This window comes from Pinus tabuliformis, chromosome 2_1 (assembly GCF_031772625.1).
Source record: "Pinus tabuliformis cultivar Carrire ecotype Pingquan chromosome 2_1, CPIR1, whole genome shotgun sequence".
Lineage (NCBI taxonomy): Eukaryota > Viridiplantae > Streptophyta > Pinopsida > Pinales > Pinaceae > Pinus > Pinus tabuliformis.
The window spans coordinates 67,238,387-67,255,759 of NC_142299.1; the positions used below are offsets into that span (position 1 = coordinate 67,238,387).

The window sequence follows — 17,373 nt, forward strand, 5'->3', positions numbered from 1 at the left end:
GGAAAAATGCGCCCAGCTATTGGGTAGAGGAAGTGCAGCAAGTTTTTCAAAAATCTATCCTCCTTCACTTTTGGGATTGAATAAAATTCACACATATTATGGTCCTACTATTATCCCATTTTCAAAAAATAATACTATGCACTAAAGATCTAGAAAAAATGCAGGAATGAAGTATCAAATGCAGACTGAAAGGATACTAGAAGCATTGTGCAACAATGTAGATTGGAACCATGGAGTTAACCATGCCCAAAAATTTTGGCATGTTTTGAAGTGTTCTTAGTACATTGAGTTAGATTTGATAAATCAAGTATACGATGTAAAGCATTTATGTGAGAGCTAACACCATTCTTGGTGAAATGTTCATATCACAGTTAACTCAGAAGAAAATATAACTCTATGTTCATCAACACAAGCAAAAACAAAAGAAGGTAAAACTTTCCCATTTCATGCTGATGAGTAGTACCATTGTTATGAGATTAGATAAGATAAGTTTATCAATGGCCACAAACATAGGTCAATGGGACTGCTGAGTATAAAAGTACCAATACACAGTCGGAGCGTGAAGACAAAATCATCAAAACAGGAACCAATGTTATTAGCTGGGCCCACCAATCATGAATTAGACAAAGCTTCCCGTGCATGCAGCATAGCCAACTCTGAAATTCCATGTCATTAAAAAGTGGGAATAGTGCAACCAGAATTTTTAATCAGAGTTACAAAAAAGAAGTTGTCATTATATCAAATGACTAAAATGAGAAAAATTACAATCAAGTGGCTTATGCAACCAATCCATGCTTCAGGGACATAGAGGAGACAGAATCAAATTATTTTTTGTTGCTGATAACAACTGTCAGTAATCAAAAGATTCAAAACTAGGCACCCACTGGCTCCTCGACATATCAAGTTAGCTACCACTGTCCTCTGATACTATTTAGCCCCTGCACACACCCACAACTAGAACCAGCAAAGAGCTGGTAGAGCTAAATACAATCAGGAGATTCAAACAAGCCTACTCAACAGATACTCTGCAGACGTAGCTGGAACTTTGGCATCAGATGTCAGCATAGAACTTCTTGCTTGAGGAGGCTCTAAACAGGTCCTGCAAAGAGTGTACATATATAGGATTCAGGTTGCACAGCAGGTGCTGCTACAGCCAATGACTAAAACTTTATGCACATGTAACTAGGGAATCGTCAGAAAATGAATAGATTCCATTACACTGATTGCGTGTTACACTGTTGTTGACGCTGCGATCAACACTCTGCAAAATTTTGCCTACACTTGAATTTTGGAGCCTACTAAAGATCTTACAATCTATCGTTACAAGTAAATCGTAGCCACTTCATGGTCAAATGATTTTTTGCTAAGAGTTCAAATGTTCTTCTCAAATTCTAAGTGTCAAAGTCACTTGCTCATACATGCTCAAGCCTTGATGAATTCATAAATGTGCTTCTTTCTATGCAAGCTCAGATAGGCATTGCGCAGCTCCTGAAAGTTAAAGCTTGAACAATCTCTAGGAATAGTGCTTGCGCAATATTCCACACAATAAACTGTGTGGCCTTTGTCGACAATCAATGCACAATATCATTTGACAGTCCCTCTCACTTTGGTTGCAATTATATTACTATTCCAGTGAGTTTCCTCAACTGTCGTTTTTGTGCACTGTTGCTTTCACAAGTGTCGCTTTCACTTTTGTGGCTGATGTTTTTGCTTGCTTTCGCTTTAACAAGTGTCATTTTCACCTTATCTTCGCTCCAGCATGTGTCTCTTTCATTTTCTTTAGCTTTTGCAAGTGTCATTTTCATTTTTTCTTACTATTGCAAGTGTCGCTTTAAACTATTTCCTCTCATGTATGTGTCGCAACTTCGCACATCACTAGAGGCAACTCTAGCGCACTCCTCCGCATTAGATGGTCCTATATATCATAATAATATGTGTTAGACACATTCCTACAGCTTAGCACACTTTCTGATCACAGTCAACACTTCTGTCGCAACTTGTGTTCTAAGTGTCGCAATGCCACATTTCAACTATTGCACTTAGAAATAACTATTGCACTTATTTCTAAGTGTCGATTTGTTGTCATTTCAAGGTGTGATTGTTGATCGTGAGTCATGTGCATTCCTTGGTTTGTATTGATGGCATTCATGTGTGTGATCTATGTTTTGGACTTGTTCGGATGTCTTATCCTCTCCTACTCCACTGGTCCCACACTTAGCAAGTTATGATGGCATTAACCCAATCAAACCTTTACCTCCTTGACTTGTGCATTGTGTCTTTCTCAAGGTTGGCTCCTATGATTGCACATTGAGCACCTTCACAGCATGGTCACTAACACTTGTTGCTTGTACTAACTCACTGCATTGAGCCTTGATCAGTTCTGCCTTACATAGTGCATGGAGCACTTCTAGTTGACAACAAGACCCTCCTTCACCCCCTTGCAATAGCAAACTACACAATGCAAAGGTCCTCCTTCCTTCACAGTGCAATGGACATCTCCTAAGCAAAGTGACTTGACTATTTGTTGCTTGCCTCAGGTAACTGCTCAATCTTCCCTTCCAATGAGCCTCCCTCTGCGAATTGCGCGTTTCCAGTGGCTAGTGAGTCCACCTCTAAGCTACTACGACCCTCAACTGCGCAAGCATAGGATTTTGCCCCTCAAGCACTACATCATTGCAGTGCCTAGTCTTGCCTCATCTACTGACTAGAACCCCTCGCAACCATTTTGTCCTGCTTGGCCTCCTCTGCGCATTAGGCAGTTCTAGTTCACAGTGAGACCTTCCCTCAATGACTGTGAAGCTCATTTGCGCAGTCATTGCGTCCCTCTCCCTTGAGCACTGCGCAATTTCAATCAGCAGACTCATCAACTGTCTCTTGCATTTGCTCACTGCATTGGCCCTTGAAGAGCCCCTCCTTATAGCGCATTGTGCATTTCCAGTGAGCAGTGGTTCCTTCCCTAGCCACTGCTGAGCTCGACTGTGCAATCCCCAGTAAGCCTTTCCTCCTTAGCTCTTATTCAAGCCCATCACAATCAGCCTCTTCCATGATTAAAGTAGAGACAAAATAGATGATTTCCAGATTGAACTTGCCTTGTCATGAGTGAACATCATTGGCAAGTGTATCACTCTTTCATGTTATCCATAAAAATATGATGCAGACAACACAAGAAGAACAAAATTACACCAACAAAACAACTATCAGTATTAGTGTTGTAATGTCTATGAGAGTACGCCTAGATTGTATTATATTCTCTTGTACTTTAGATTTTGAAATGTTCACCTAACACTCCATCCACCTAATTAGTACTTCAGATTTTGTACATCTTGCCCACTGTTACCCACCACCATTGTGTACCCCAATAGATATACAATAGAATAGAGTGTACAGCATATACAGTTGCAGCAATCTCCTTTTATATGCAAGTACTAAGTAATGCATCACTGTCCAACATTGCAGATATCAAATCCAGTGTTATGATTTATATGGATGGGTTGGGCCAATTATCAATATCAACCCAAAACGAGTGACAGAAAACCATTTTACAAATACGATTGACACCAAAACCATGAGGTAATGTGCCAATATATTGTTTTAATATGTCGAACTGACCATAATTTTTGGGATATAACAACAATTTTTTAATATTACATCGGATGACCATTTGTGTTTTGAATCTTTAACACCCATAGACCTGATATTATGGAGACTCGAGACGAGACCTGAACAACAGATACTCTGCAGCCCTGTAGGTGGAACATTGGCCCTGGCTGTTAGGATAGACACTCCTACTTGAGAAGGCTCTAAAAAGTCTCTAACAAAAAATGCAGATGGGCAGGATTTTTGGCAATGTTGCAAATGTCAGCATCGGGATAAAAAACAGAAAACATCAGCTAGGCCAAAAAATCATGAAATTGGGATAAAATCAGGATGTTTGTAACACTGATTTTAGGTTTGCACTGCAGATGCTGCTACAGCTGATGACTCTAAGTCTATACCAGAACAGTTGTGGGATAGTCAGAGAATGAGCAGGATAAATGACATTGATTGAGTGTTATACTGTATAATAAAGCCAATACAGCTGAAGTGCCTTCAGAGTTTATCTGTATTTTGTTCACTAACAGATGACAATTTGTGTTTTGGACACATCACTTCTTTCTTGAATCTTAACTAAACGGGCAATCTGTCAATAGTGATCTTTTATTTCCTTTCTTTCTTAACTAAACGGGTAATCTGTCAATAGCTGATCACCATATTCAATAGGTATCTAGATATACTCAGTATACAAATCTAAGCTAAATCTGAAAGAAAAGTCAAGAAGGAACGGTTTGCCTCCCGAAGTAGATGAAACCACAACTAAATCTAACAGTTTTTTTGTTCGCTAACAACTAAATCCAACAGTTTTTTTGTTCACTAACAGATGGCAATTTTTGTTTTGGATGCATCACTCTTAGACTGAAGAGAGATACCTGGTGCACTCTCCTTGCTCTGTAACATGAATTTGTATCAATAGTTGATCACCACATTCAATAGGTGTCCAGATGAATACTCAGTATATAAATCTAGGCTAAATCTGAAAGAAAAGTCAAGAAGGAATGGTCTGCCTTCCAAAGTAGATGAAACCAAAGCTATATTTTGTTCACTAACAGATGACAATTTGTGTTTTGGATGCATCGCTCTTAGTTTGAAGAGAGAGGCCCGGTGCACTCTCTCCTTGCTCTGCAACAAGAATTTGTATACCAGTCACATTGACTACTTTTAATAATTACTAACACTCACTCAATTTATTTCCTTTCTTTCTCGACTAAACAGATAATCTGTCAATAATTGATCACTATATTCAATAAGTATCTAGATGAATACTCAGAATACAAATCTCGGCTAAATCTGAAAAAAAGAATCAAGAAGGAATGGTTTGCCTCCCAAAGTAGATGAAACCAATCTACTATTCAAATACACAGGTACGTGACAAGCAAAGAGATTCTTTGGATTGACAGGTATAGGAGGGAACATCCAAGTTGTCAGAAGGTAGACGTTGTAGATCTCTTTCCAAAGAGAAAAAGTTCAACTCCTGTTTTTGGTCGAATGTAGAATACTAAATTGCAATATCAATGTAGAAGCTAACAAGCAACCAGCAATCAATATGTAATCCCGTGATTAAAGTAAATAAAAAACTTTGCTATGACACCTTATTCTTTATAGTTACACGCCTAATGTGAGGAGACTATATCGGTTCCTGTTCGACGACCGGTCTGCCAGTTATAAATGAATTGCAAAGTTAATTTCCTTTGAAAGCTCCGTCTGATTTTAACACAACGACGCTTTGAAAATGGCTTATTTTCGTCAAATTCAATCAAGCGACTTCTGCCTCTCAGACAGGGTTCAAATTCACAAAATTTAACGGGCATGCGCATTGAAATTTGAAACCATTGCCAATAATATTTCTGTTTTTTAAATTCTTCTGATTGTCTTCGAAGGATCTCCGCTTATAACATAGATAAAACTTGGAATATCTTTAACGCGGTTCAACTTACCCTAGTCGGGAAGCCAAAAAGGGACAAGGAAGAACTTACCTCAGAAGGGTATTCGGCGCAGAGCCGTTCGCCAATAAAAATAGCATTGCTGTACATGTATAGACGAAGGCTATAGTTTACGCATTCCACCATTCGGGATTCCATGATTCATTAGTAAAAAAAGCCAATAACTAACAAGTATGCGTATATCGACTGTTTGAATCGCAGGAACCCAACACGAACGCCCAGAAACTATAAAAGCGTAAACAGCCACCAAGATCTCTGAAAATGTACAAATGCGATGACTCCTCCCTGCTGCTAATAGAGATGCAAGTGAGATCAAGGCTGCTGCGACAATAAGCCTAGGCGGAAACCTCTGATCCTCTTTACTTGAAATCGAACCCTCTTTCGAGATACTACGTCACTGTCGAGTTCATTTCAAATTTTCTTTTATATATCTCTCTTTTTCTAATTATGAATAAAAGGAAATACGCATTATTTATATTTTTATGATGTATCCGTTAAGGCATGGTGATAAGGGATAATTGGTGTCATGAACATTTCAGAGTTAGATTACGCTTTTATGGGTTTTCAAAGGCAAAAGCACATCGGAGAGTGAAAAATGGTTTTATTATTACCTCGTGAAAATTGGTTTTATTATTGACTCTTTTTTAATTGAGTGTGAATTTTATTTTATTTTTAAATAAAAATTTGAAGGGAATTTTGTTATTGGTGTTTTGTCTAATTTTATTTTTAATGTATTTTAATTTTATTTTTAGTTGTGTTTTGATGGTAAGAAGGTGTAGTTCATAATTTGGGGGAGTAAAAATGAAGTGTGTAACACTGTTATAAGAAATTGAAGGGAATTATGTTATTGGTGTTTTCTCTAATTTTATTTTTAATGTGTTTTAATTTTATTTTTAATTGTGTTTTGATTTTAATAAGGTGTAGTTTATAATTTGGGGTGTAAAAATAAAGTGTGTAACAATGATGTAAGAAGTAAGTAGAAGATATTGATTTTAGGGAGATCATTATGGAGGGAGACTAAACATCATAAATGAAAATGAACACTTTACTTGTAACTAATATGAAGGATCTATTAGTTGGTTTATGAGTTTGCATTTTCATGGTATTAAAGTAAAAAATCAAGTTCTTAAAGTACTTGGTCAAAGAACCAAGTAAGAGAGCATTAAGAGCGCACATTAGTGTGGATATATATGTATTATGATCGTTAATGAGAATGAGTAGACAAACGTGTTTATGGTTAGTGATAAGGTTTTATGATGTGTCCAAATAACCTTAGGCATGATAACCTTTATGAACTAATAAAGAGTTAGAAGATATTGTGCATTGGAGAGAGTAAATTAGGTACGCTACACCTCAATTATGTTATTTGGAATCATTTAAAGAGCATACCATAAATCAGAGATATTAAAAGTGTAGTTATAATTAAATGAAAGTGCAAGAAGGTGAAGTGGGATGATTTTTAAATTGTCGTGGATATTCCACTATATAGTTTGTCACAACATATTTCATAAATTTATACTAAAATCCAAAATCTATATTATGAGGGTCATTTTCCTTGGACTTTTGGGTTTTATTAAGTCATTATTTTTTATGCATATAATATAAAATGCAAAAAATAGATAACAAACAAAAGGAGTTGCCTTTAGTGCAACTTTTTGGACTTTCCGATGGAAAAATTGAGGTGAAATCTTGATTTGTGTGATTTAAACTGGTTTTTTGACTGTATATATGGATTCAACACCGTGAAAAACCCCGAGGGCACTTCGATTTTTCAGGGGTTACCCATCAAGATTATGATTTCAATAAATCCCTGCCGGATTTTAGAGAAATTAGACTGGAAAAACCCACTCGAAAAGCTTCCAAAAAGTCTCACTAAAGACAACTCGCAAACAAAATGCAATTCACTCACAACCATAATAACACAAGATATAACCCAAGCAACCCTTTCAAGAGAAAACCCAATTGCAAGGTGAGGTTGCTCTGCTCTATTTTTCTCTAAATAGAAATGAATATAAGTACAAATAAGTGAGAAGTGTGGCCCATTGGTTGTTGTTTGCTCTCTCTCTATCCACTCCCAGCTACTCTACTTATTTGTGACACAAATTGTACTCGAATAGAATGGAATTCCTTTTCCTCTGGCTCCGTTACCCACCATTTTGTGGGTGATATCCCTAGGAGAAAAAAATTCTCCAAGATGGTCCATAGCCGACAGCCAGCAGCCCCTTGCAGCCACCAGCTAGCTCATTGTGCCATTTCTCCACCACCTAAGCCAACCATGTGGTCCCTCACCCATTTGTCATGATCATATGTTTGAAGGTGGGCCTCCCGAACCTAAAGGTATGGCTTGTCATTTGGTAATTGAGTATTGTAGTTTGTTGATCATGGACACCTCTGGGCATGGATTAATGGGGGGATTCACCGGAAAGAGTGGGCTAGGTTTTTGCTTTTATCCCCTAGACCTCTTTTGGATGTTAACCTTCGACCTCATTCCCGCGAGATCTCTTTTATTGACCTTTGGGTTTCAGGAATGGTACTACAGTGGAAACCCTGATTTTAGTTATGTGGTCTCGCTCCCTTATCCACATATATCACTCCCTTCCCACTCATTATAACCCCATTCATCATTTCTCCCACCTAGGTCCACATTCCTCCACTAAGTCCACATAGGGTTAGCCTGTCCCTTCCCCTTGCCGACACCGTGGGTCGGGCCTGGAATGATGCCTCGGAGGTTGATGCAGTTGAAAAGAAAAGTAAAAGCATAATTGGCCACAGTAAACGGGAAGATGTACCACAAAATGCAAAAGATGGTCGGGACAAACACATTTAGCACGTAGGACAAATCCAATGCATGAACTTTATCCCAACATCATGGTCATCACCCTCGTTCCTACAGGCCCTAGATGAGCCTCCTTTATCATTTAGGAACCCATGATTGTCCCATCCCCTGGTGGGTAAGGAACCAGGGGGTATCCACTGCTATATCTCACACATCATGCTCATATCCCTTGAGCCCCAAGTAGTCAATTCAGGAAAAAATCATAAAAAGCAAAAGGCATATAAATAAGGGTGGAAAAATCAAGGTCAGGGCACCTCATGTACCATGATTTCTCCCTCCTATACATTATATACCCAAGTGTGGGCTTCCCTTTTATTAGCTACCTTTGTACCCCAGCATGTGGCCCAGGGCTGCCCCTTTTCATCCCCTGCTCCATTCATCTCTCTATCACATGACACCACCCTTTAAAGGATGTACATTGGACATATTACCCCTTTTAGAAGTAGAAACCACCTAACAGGATACTTGGTTAACCCCATTTGGAGTTTGGAGACATTAGCACATGCCAAAGCCCACTATGGAAGGGCATGCCATTATGAAGTCCCCACCTGTTGTCTGTGGTTTGTAAGCTCTTTTACTTGATTTCCTTGATCACTTGGTACACTAGAAGGTTAGGGGATGCATTGGATCTTATGCGGGATTGCAGGTGGTCTCCATTTTGGGTTTGGTCTCCCTATATGGAGTCCTAACTCTCCATAGGGCTACATTGGCACATGTAGGGTGTGTGTTGAGAGCCATGGGCCTCCACAGCAATAGAAAACACTTCATGGATCCCCATAGATGTTCAGAGATTGCTCGAGATTCACCTATTGGACGAGGAAGATGCACTTGGTTCACCTTTGCCCAGCAAAGCCCACAGTTATACCATGCACTTGGCAGATGACCCGAGACTTCCATGTTGATGTGGCATCACTTACACCATCATTTGAGCCCTTACAGATGGTCTACAAACATCTTCAACTTACTTGGAGACCCATGAGGCCACTTGTGTGCCCTCACACCCATTAGGAGCACCACAAGTTTATTATGTGGAGAACAAGGGTCCAATCCCTTGTCCGTTACTTTTGGAAGTCATATTCATCATTATGGCAATTATGGACTTCATCACGCCTCTTAGGGAGCCCAACAACATGTACTAGTTATCATTCAACCTCTTGAGAGGCTTGTTATTTTGTTTATGAGCTAGTTTGGTGGGCTTGTCACCAAAAGTTAGTTATTTACACATTATTTTTATTTTAGGGGCTAATGTAAGCTCAAGTAATTAAATCGAACTAATTAGGAGTGTATAAATACAAATGATGAGAGTTCATTTCTCATCATCACTTGGTTTGGACTTATATCTCTCTTGAGATTTTCGCTATTACTTCTTGGTGGACGAAATTTTGGAGCCTGGATGAATTTTGATGTATGGATTATCTTTTCTTACCTTGGAGCTTCTTAATTGGCAATTTTATTGATGGTTGGATATATTCTCTTACATGTAAATACAAATTTAATGTTATTTATTCTTCTACTTTGTTGCATGCATTGATGATGAGATTTTCGTTATACTAGGGCTAATTGTTGCATGCATTTACTGTGAAATTGTGGGATTGTGTTTCTATATAGCATCTCTTTATGCATGGGCCATGTATGTTGAGCAAATTCTCCCGGGGATAATTCTATGAATGAATTTATCTTAACAAGCCATCTTACCTTTGCTAAACGAAGTGTAAAAGCTTTTAAGGTCACTCTCCTTTGCCCTAATGACAAGCGAAGTTGTCCTTGAAGCCTCCTTGACCTAGAAATGAAGTCCACTCTCATATTCTTCTTTACTCCAATATCCCTAAAGGATTAGGCACTGATCTACCATAAGATGATCACTTAAAGAACAATTTTTCTTCACCTTTCCTCCTTTATTCTAGGTATAGCCACATTAGGGCTCCTAGGGCATCATTTTCCTCACAAACCTCCCATAGAAAAACTTCGATCTCTTGGCCTCTACTGCACTGGTGTGTCTCCTAGGCCTCCTCCAATCTGAGGGAATTTTCATAGTGGGGTTGTGAGATATCCCAAGCCCTAGCCTCGAGATTCGTTTTTGCCCTAAGTTTACTTATGCTAGTTCCTCATAGGGATCATTTTGCACCTTTAAGTGAAAATCACCTCTTTGATCCCCTTCTCCTCCTTGTTTAGGTCAAGATTATCATTAGTTATTGAAATCCTTCCTCTTAACCTAACTTGGGTCCACTTGGTCCCGTGTGGTCCCATATATTGTAAAAGTCAACTCTTCAAAAACCAATTGGGAAACCAAGTCCAACAAGGATTTTAGGGTTTAGGAAGCTCCTTTACAAGTCACATCCCCTAAGCCAAGCTCTCAAATCCCTGTTCCCCTATCCTAGAGAACCTTGCACCTTGTTTAAAAGGCAAGCAAGTCCCACTCATGAGTCTCTCCTAGGAAAGGGTCATCGAGATTACTTCACTTCCATTTTAGTTGATTTATCCTTCACAAGTGATTCTTTATATATCGAGTCTCCTCACATCGGTGAAGGTCCGTAAAAAGTAGGAAGTTTTAGTTGTGGTCACAGTGGGCTTTAGCTTCATTTTTTCTCTTGACCTAACAAGTGCCCTTTTAAGACCCCTTACTAGTTTGAGCTGTAACAGGCTCGGTTATAACACAACCTGATAGCTTAGGAGTGCTTAAGTTTGACTCCTTCGACTCTTATCTAGATTTGCATTATTGATTCTTCTAGAGCCTTCTTCGTCATGATCATCTGGCTAGCCCCTTTTCCATGAATAATGGGGGCTGACATTGCGTCCTCTTGAACCATGGTGGTCAAAACAGGAAGATCAACTTCCAGGTGGCATGAATTCTGCATTAAGGCTCTGATTAAACTGATTCTCACACCACTGGAAAGATATGTATGTTTAGAATAGAGCTAGGGGGTGCAACATGTAAGTGGCAAAGTTTTTCCCCAAAAAAATTCCATTTGATGCCTCAAATTGCTTCTGAAAAATTTTAGACCTCATTTTGTCAAACTAGGACCGCCCGGTAAAAATGGTCTTATGAGCTAATTCCTCCACTTTTTCCACTCTACAAGCACTAAGATAGATGAAAAATAATATAATGATCCAATCTAGATCATACCTCCCCATTTTGGGAGGATTTTAATCCCCATAAGATTCTATTGAATGAGGCGAGGAAAATTTTCCTCTGTAGAAATTTTGAATAATATGACACTTATTCACCGAGATTATCCCGATTATACACTATTGCAGAATACATGCATAATACATAACCTCCTCTACGTTGATCATCAATTTAGCAGCATTAAAAACAATGAAACATCAATCACATGCGCACATTAACATAGTATGTAACCCGGGGAAAGCATACAGCTGAAAACCCCACACTATCTGTATATTATAATGATTGAGAACATGTAACAATACATAGTACAATACTCCTCACAAGTACTCAGTACTATCTCCACCTGTTACACACAAAACTAGCTTAGATACGAACAAGTCACAGGTTCAAATCTCCTCCACTGCACAATCCAAAGTGAAAATCACGTGAGCACAAGCTATAATTGCCTTGGTATTGGCCCACACTGTGCAGTCCTCATTGGCATAACCCAATCCATGCATGTGCAAAATCTCATGCATAACTGATAGTCACAACTCACCCTTTCACTTACCTCTAACCTTGTCTCTGTTGAACTGTCCATGCATTGAGTTAATTGATGTATTCTTTAGTTGCTTTATGAGTTAATAATTAGTGAATTAATTAACAATCAATTCACACAACTCATCACTAGTGTATTCTTTAGTTAGACTAAATACAACTAGTTCAACTAAGTCAAACTGAACAGAACTCCATCAACTCCACATCCAACTCCACAGAACTCACATGCATGAGTTCTAACTGAAGTCCTCCATGCAATAGCTCAACTAACACATAAGAAACCACGTGATTCCTTCTGTCTGTTGCATGTGCCACATATGTAGCTCGAATTGAAGTGCTCCAAGAGAATAAGATAATGTTTAGAGTCCAAATATTACTAAGGGCTAATAATATTTGACTGTTTCTATTTTTAGCCTGGCAGTCTAAAAATAGACTCTGATCACTCCGGTGTGAACCAAAAATAGAAGTCCATATATTTTTCCCAACATGACCAATCATCCATAAACAGCATCCTTCAACTCATAGACCATGATCCATATGTCTAAAAATAGACAGTCTAAAAATAGAGTTTGCGCCAAAAATAGCCCGCGGGCCCACTTAGTGAAGGCGACTTCTTTTCACTGAGCTCCATCATCTTGTTGCATTTTCAATACTCCCTCTCAACAAGATATGGATTATCTGCAACCCCTATCCTGCAACTCTAGAATGTTCTACATGCAACACATTTGCCCGGTCCATTTGCTCCAACAACACTTGGAACAAAAACACTCCCAACTGACCACTCTGTTGGGCTAGGAACATACTCTGATGCTGAAGCTCTACCTGTTGCTGACAAGTGCTCCCTCTCTGACATCTGTGCTACTGCAACATCTCCATGCATCTCGCACCATTGCACACTTCTTTGTGCCACCTAGCACTGTGCAAAACACTTGTGCCTCTCGCATTGTTGCAGCCTGCTAGCTATGCACTGTCCTGGGATTCCCTACACCGTCGCTCTCTCTACCGCTCCATCCGCATCTGTCTCTACCCAATTAGTCAGTTCCTGCTACTCCACATCGGGGCTCCCGTAGCAAGGTCTCATCCAAGAGGTTAGGTACCTCAAGGATCCTGCCCCTCCTCCTTGGGACGATCAATCCACATCACCCCACCTCCTCCCTGGAGGTATAGCTGCATGCGATCCCTCAGCCCACCTGGCTCGAAGTTTCCCCCTACTGGAGGTCTCTGCATGAGTAGATTTCTCTACTTGATCTCCTCTCAACTTCCCTTATTGTGGCTGCTCCACAGCCTCCTGAAGTTGCTGCACCAATCGTGGCTCCTCCACAATCGTCTGAGACTTCTTCTGGCTCTGCATGTTGAGAGGTAATATACGCTCCCTCTCAACCACCAAGTCTCCATCAGTTGCCTCGCTGCTCAAGGCTTTGCATGCATCTTGAACCTCAAGAGCATACAAGTTCTTGACTCGTGAACCAATCTGCTTCACCTGTGTAGTGATGATGTGTTTAAGGAAAACCTTTCCCTTACTGAAGACTACATCATAGCCTCTGTCTTCCAGCATCACGATTGACACCAAGTTTCTCTTCAGTCCTAGTACATACTTGGCATCAGTCAAGGTAAGGCGAGCTCCATGCTCCCTCTAAAAAATAACCGTGCCTACACCTGAGACACTATACTTCTCATCATTACCCATCGCTATGAGTATCTGGAGATCTTTCTCCACCAAAGTACTGAACAAACTCTTGACACCGGTCATGTGGAAAGAAGCCCCACTGTCAAGAAACCAACCACTTCCCACCATGGATGAAACCATGCATGCAAAGAGTGTGAAATCCAACTCAAACTATGAAGCAAGTGCCTCACCTTCAGATCCTTCCCCGGATCCCTTCTTGGACTTCTTCTTTGGGCAATTAGTAGCATAATGGCCCAACTCATGACAACAAAAGCATCTCACCTTCGACTTGTCAACCTTCTTCCCATCATTGGAAGAACTAGATTCGGAAAGAGAATGCTTCTCCTTCCCCTTCTTCACCTTACTCGATAAGGCACAGTTCTCCTCATCATGCATGGATGAAGAAATGTCTCTGGTGCTCCGTCTGATCTCCTCTTGCACAAGATCCTACCAAAGTCTCTCCCTTCCTAGCAATGTCTCCCGACCATTGACAGAGTCCTGATAGGAATGCCAACTCTTCGGAAGACCAAGGAGAGCCAAGCTCACCAAGTCCTCATCATCGACAGTCACCCCCACACTTCCCAGCTCATCCCGGCATTGGGTGAACTTCGTGAGATACCTGGGCATACTGTCTCCATTCTCACACTTAATGTTTCTGAGTTTATCCTTAAGCGCCAACTTCCTCTGGTCGCTCTTGCTTTGGAATAAATCTGTCAACGCTTTCCACATCAAGTATGGAGAAGCCTTTCCATGCAGGCTGGACACAATGTGATCCTTCACGCCCTCCAACAGAATCCTTCGACACTTTGTTGTCTTCTTTTGCCAAACCACAACTTCAGCAGCATCAGTAGGTTTTGGGACCTCAACGTCTATGAAATTATTCAACCCATTATCATCTAACACTGCCTCCATCTTGTCTTTCCATGCAATATAATTCGAGCGGCCTTCAAGAGCATACTCCAATCGCAATCCGTTGAAAGACATTTCAAATTTGACTCCAAGAAAACACTGCTGCAAATTCGAATTCCACCAGCTCAAAACTCAACCGCTTCTGATCTAAAATTCGTGAGAACAAAGTATTTCTCGTACAGAGATTGATTGTATGGACTTTTACCGAATATCTCACCTTCCAAAAGAAGGATGAATCTAGAGGCTACCTGGCCCGATTACAGACTCTGCCTGAAGAAATAAAATGTAAACACTTTCTGAATAATAGATTTGATGATCAACAGCTCTGATACCATGTAGAAATTTTGAATAATATGACACTTATTCACAGAGATTATCCGATTATACACTATTGCAGAATACATGCATAATACATAACCTCCTCTACGTTGATCATCAATTTAGCAGCATTAAAAACAACGAAACATTAATCGCATGCGCACAATAACACAATATGTAACCCTGGGAAAGCATACTGTTGAAAACCCCACACTATATGTATATTATAATGATTTGAGAACATGTAACAATACATAGTACAATACTCCTCCCAAGTACTCAGTACTATCTCCACCTGTTAAACACAAAACTAGCTCAGATCCGAACAAGTCACAGGTTCAAATCTCCTTCACTGCTTTGCCTGCCTCCACTGCACAATCCAAAGTGAAAATCACGTGAGCACAAGCTATAATTGCCTTGGTATTGGCCCACACTGCGCAGTCCTCATTGGCATAACCCAATCCATCCATGTGCAAAATCTCATGCACAACTGATAATCACAACTCACCCTTTCACTTACCTCTAACACCTGTCTCTGTTGAACTGTCCATGCACTGAGTTAACTGATGTATTCTTTAGTTGCTTTATGAGTTAATAATTAGTGAATTAATTAACAATCAATTCACACAACTCATCACTAGTGTATTCTTTAGTTAGACTAAATACAACTAGTTCAACTAAGTCAAACTGAACACAACTCCATCAACTCCACATCCAACTCCATAGAACTCACATGCATGAGTTCTAACTGAAGTCCTCCATGCAATAGCTCAACTAACACATAAGAAACCACGTGATTCCTTATGTCAGTTGCATGTGCCACATTCGTAGCTCGAACTGAAGTGCTCCAAGAGAATAAGATAATGTTTAAAGTCCAAATATTACTAAGGGCTAATAATATTTGACTATTTCTATTTTTAGCCTAGCAGTCTAAAAATAGACTCTGATCACTCCGCTATGAACCAAAAATAGAAGTCTATCTATTTTTCCCAACATGACCAATCATCCATAAACAACATCCTGCAACTCATAGACCATGATCCATATCTTTAAAAATAGAATAGTCTAAAAATAAACTTTGCACCAAAAATAGCCTGCGGGCCCACTTAGTGAAGGCGACTTCTTTTCACTAAGCTCCATCATCTTGTTGCATTTTCAATATCCTCCACTTGTTAATTTTTGCAACTATTGTAAATTTCCACCTTGGATAGCTCAAATGACTGAGATAAGGATTTCATTAGATTCCCCTTTTCGAGAGGACCAAAATCGACCTAAATATCACCCAATTTGGTCAAGCAGAAGTTGAGTTATGAATTATTTTATTCATACATGTATTATGGAATGGGTCGACCCTAACCACATGAGTAACTGCTTGGGTCAGTCTTAACCCCAAGTGAACCCTCAGGAAATCCTATAAATAGAAGATACCTCAAAATCATTTGGACACATCTTCTCTTCTCTTTTGTCTTGGTTCACACAGGTTTGACGAAAGAAGTTCACTCAAGGGTCTGAAATCACAAACGAAAGGTTTGCTCTGAGTTAGGGTCTTCAGGATTTCGGTCATTGGCACAAGACAGGGCATTCTGGTCCCTGGACACTGGCACAAAATCTTATGAGAGTGACCAAAGACCCATAGTCGCTTGCATGGAGGCTTATGGGAGCAATTATGGCATCAGGGGTAGATCTGAAGGTTTACGTTCCCCGAAGGCAACAGTAAGGTAGAAAATATGAGTTTTAAGTGTATTGTGCCATAGTCGCACACATAAAGTCTTCCTAAGAGCAACCATGTATTCATATTCGCTCGCATAAAACAACTGAGAGAGCGATCAGGGAGTTTCGGTTGCACATAGACAGTTTTGATGATAACGACCAAGAGTTCATGTCTAGGGTTTGACATATTGACTTCAGTGATATTGTAGATCTAGGTTTCTTTCGTCTGTAATATAGATATGTAAATCTGTAGATCTGATTTGTTATTTTCCGCTGCAAACATATGTATTGGCTCATCGACAGTGACAACAATGCTCAACAGTGTTCCACACAGTGACAACAGTGTACAACAGTTGACATTAGTTTGTGACAACACATTACAACCATTAGTATGAGGGTTCTAATTCCTATCATGATTCGATCTGTTTCATAGATATCATTATTGTTTTGCTGCATAGACAAAGTTATGGATCATTGTAATCTCTTTTGTTGCATCATTTGATGACGATCTAAGAAGAAGAATATTCACAAGGGTTTTCCCCATAGTGGGTTTTTCCCTAGCCTTGGACCAATCCTGGTGTTTGTATATGTGTGCATGTTTTTCTTCTATTGTTCCTTTTATATTTCGCTGCATTGATGATGACGATGATGTTGTTTCTTTCTATGTAATTGCATATGATGATATATAATGGTGTAGATCTTAATAATGTAATCATGATATGGGGTGAACTTA

General features: G+C 39.6%; 1 protein-coding gene across 3 annotated transcripts in view; it reads right to left on the reverse strand.

Annotated features, from left to right (window-relative positions):
- HBT (CDC27 family protein) overlaps positions 1–5,937 on the reverse strand; it is a 52,433-nt gene extending 46,496 nt beyond the window's left edge. For all 3 annotated transcript variants that reach the window (XM_089402166.1, XM_089402167.1, XM_089402165.1), the window contains exon 1: positions 5,571–5,937. In XM_089402166.1, the coding sequence (XP_089258292.1) occupies positions 5,571–5,675 (105 nt within the window). In that variant the 5' untranslated portion in view covers positions 5,676–5,937. The remainder of the gene's footprint in view (positions 1–5,570) is intronic.
- Between the last annotated feature and the right edge of the window lie 11,436 nt (positions 5,938–17,373).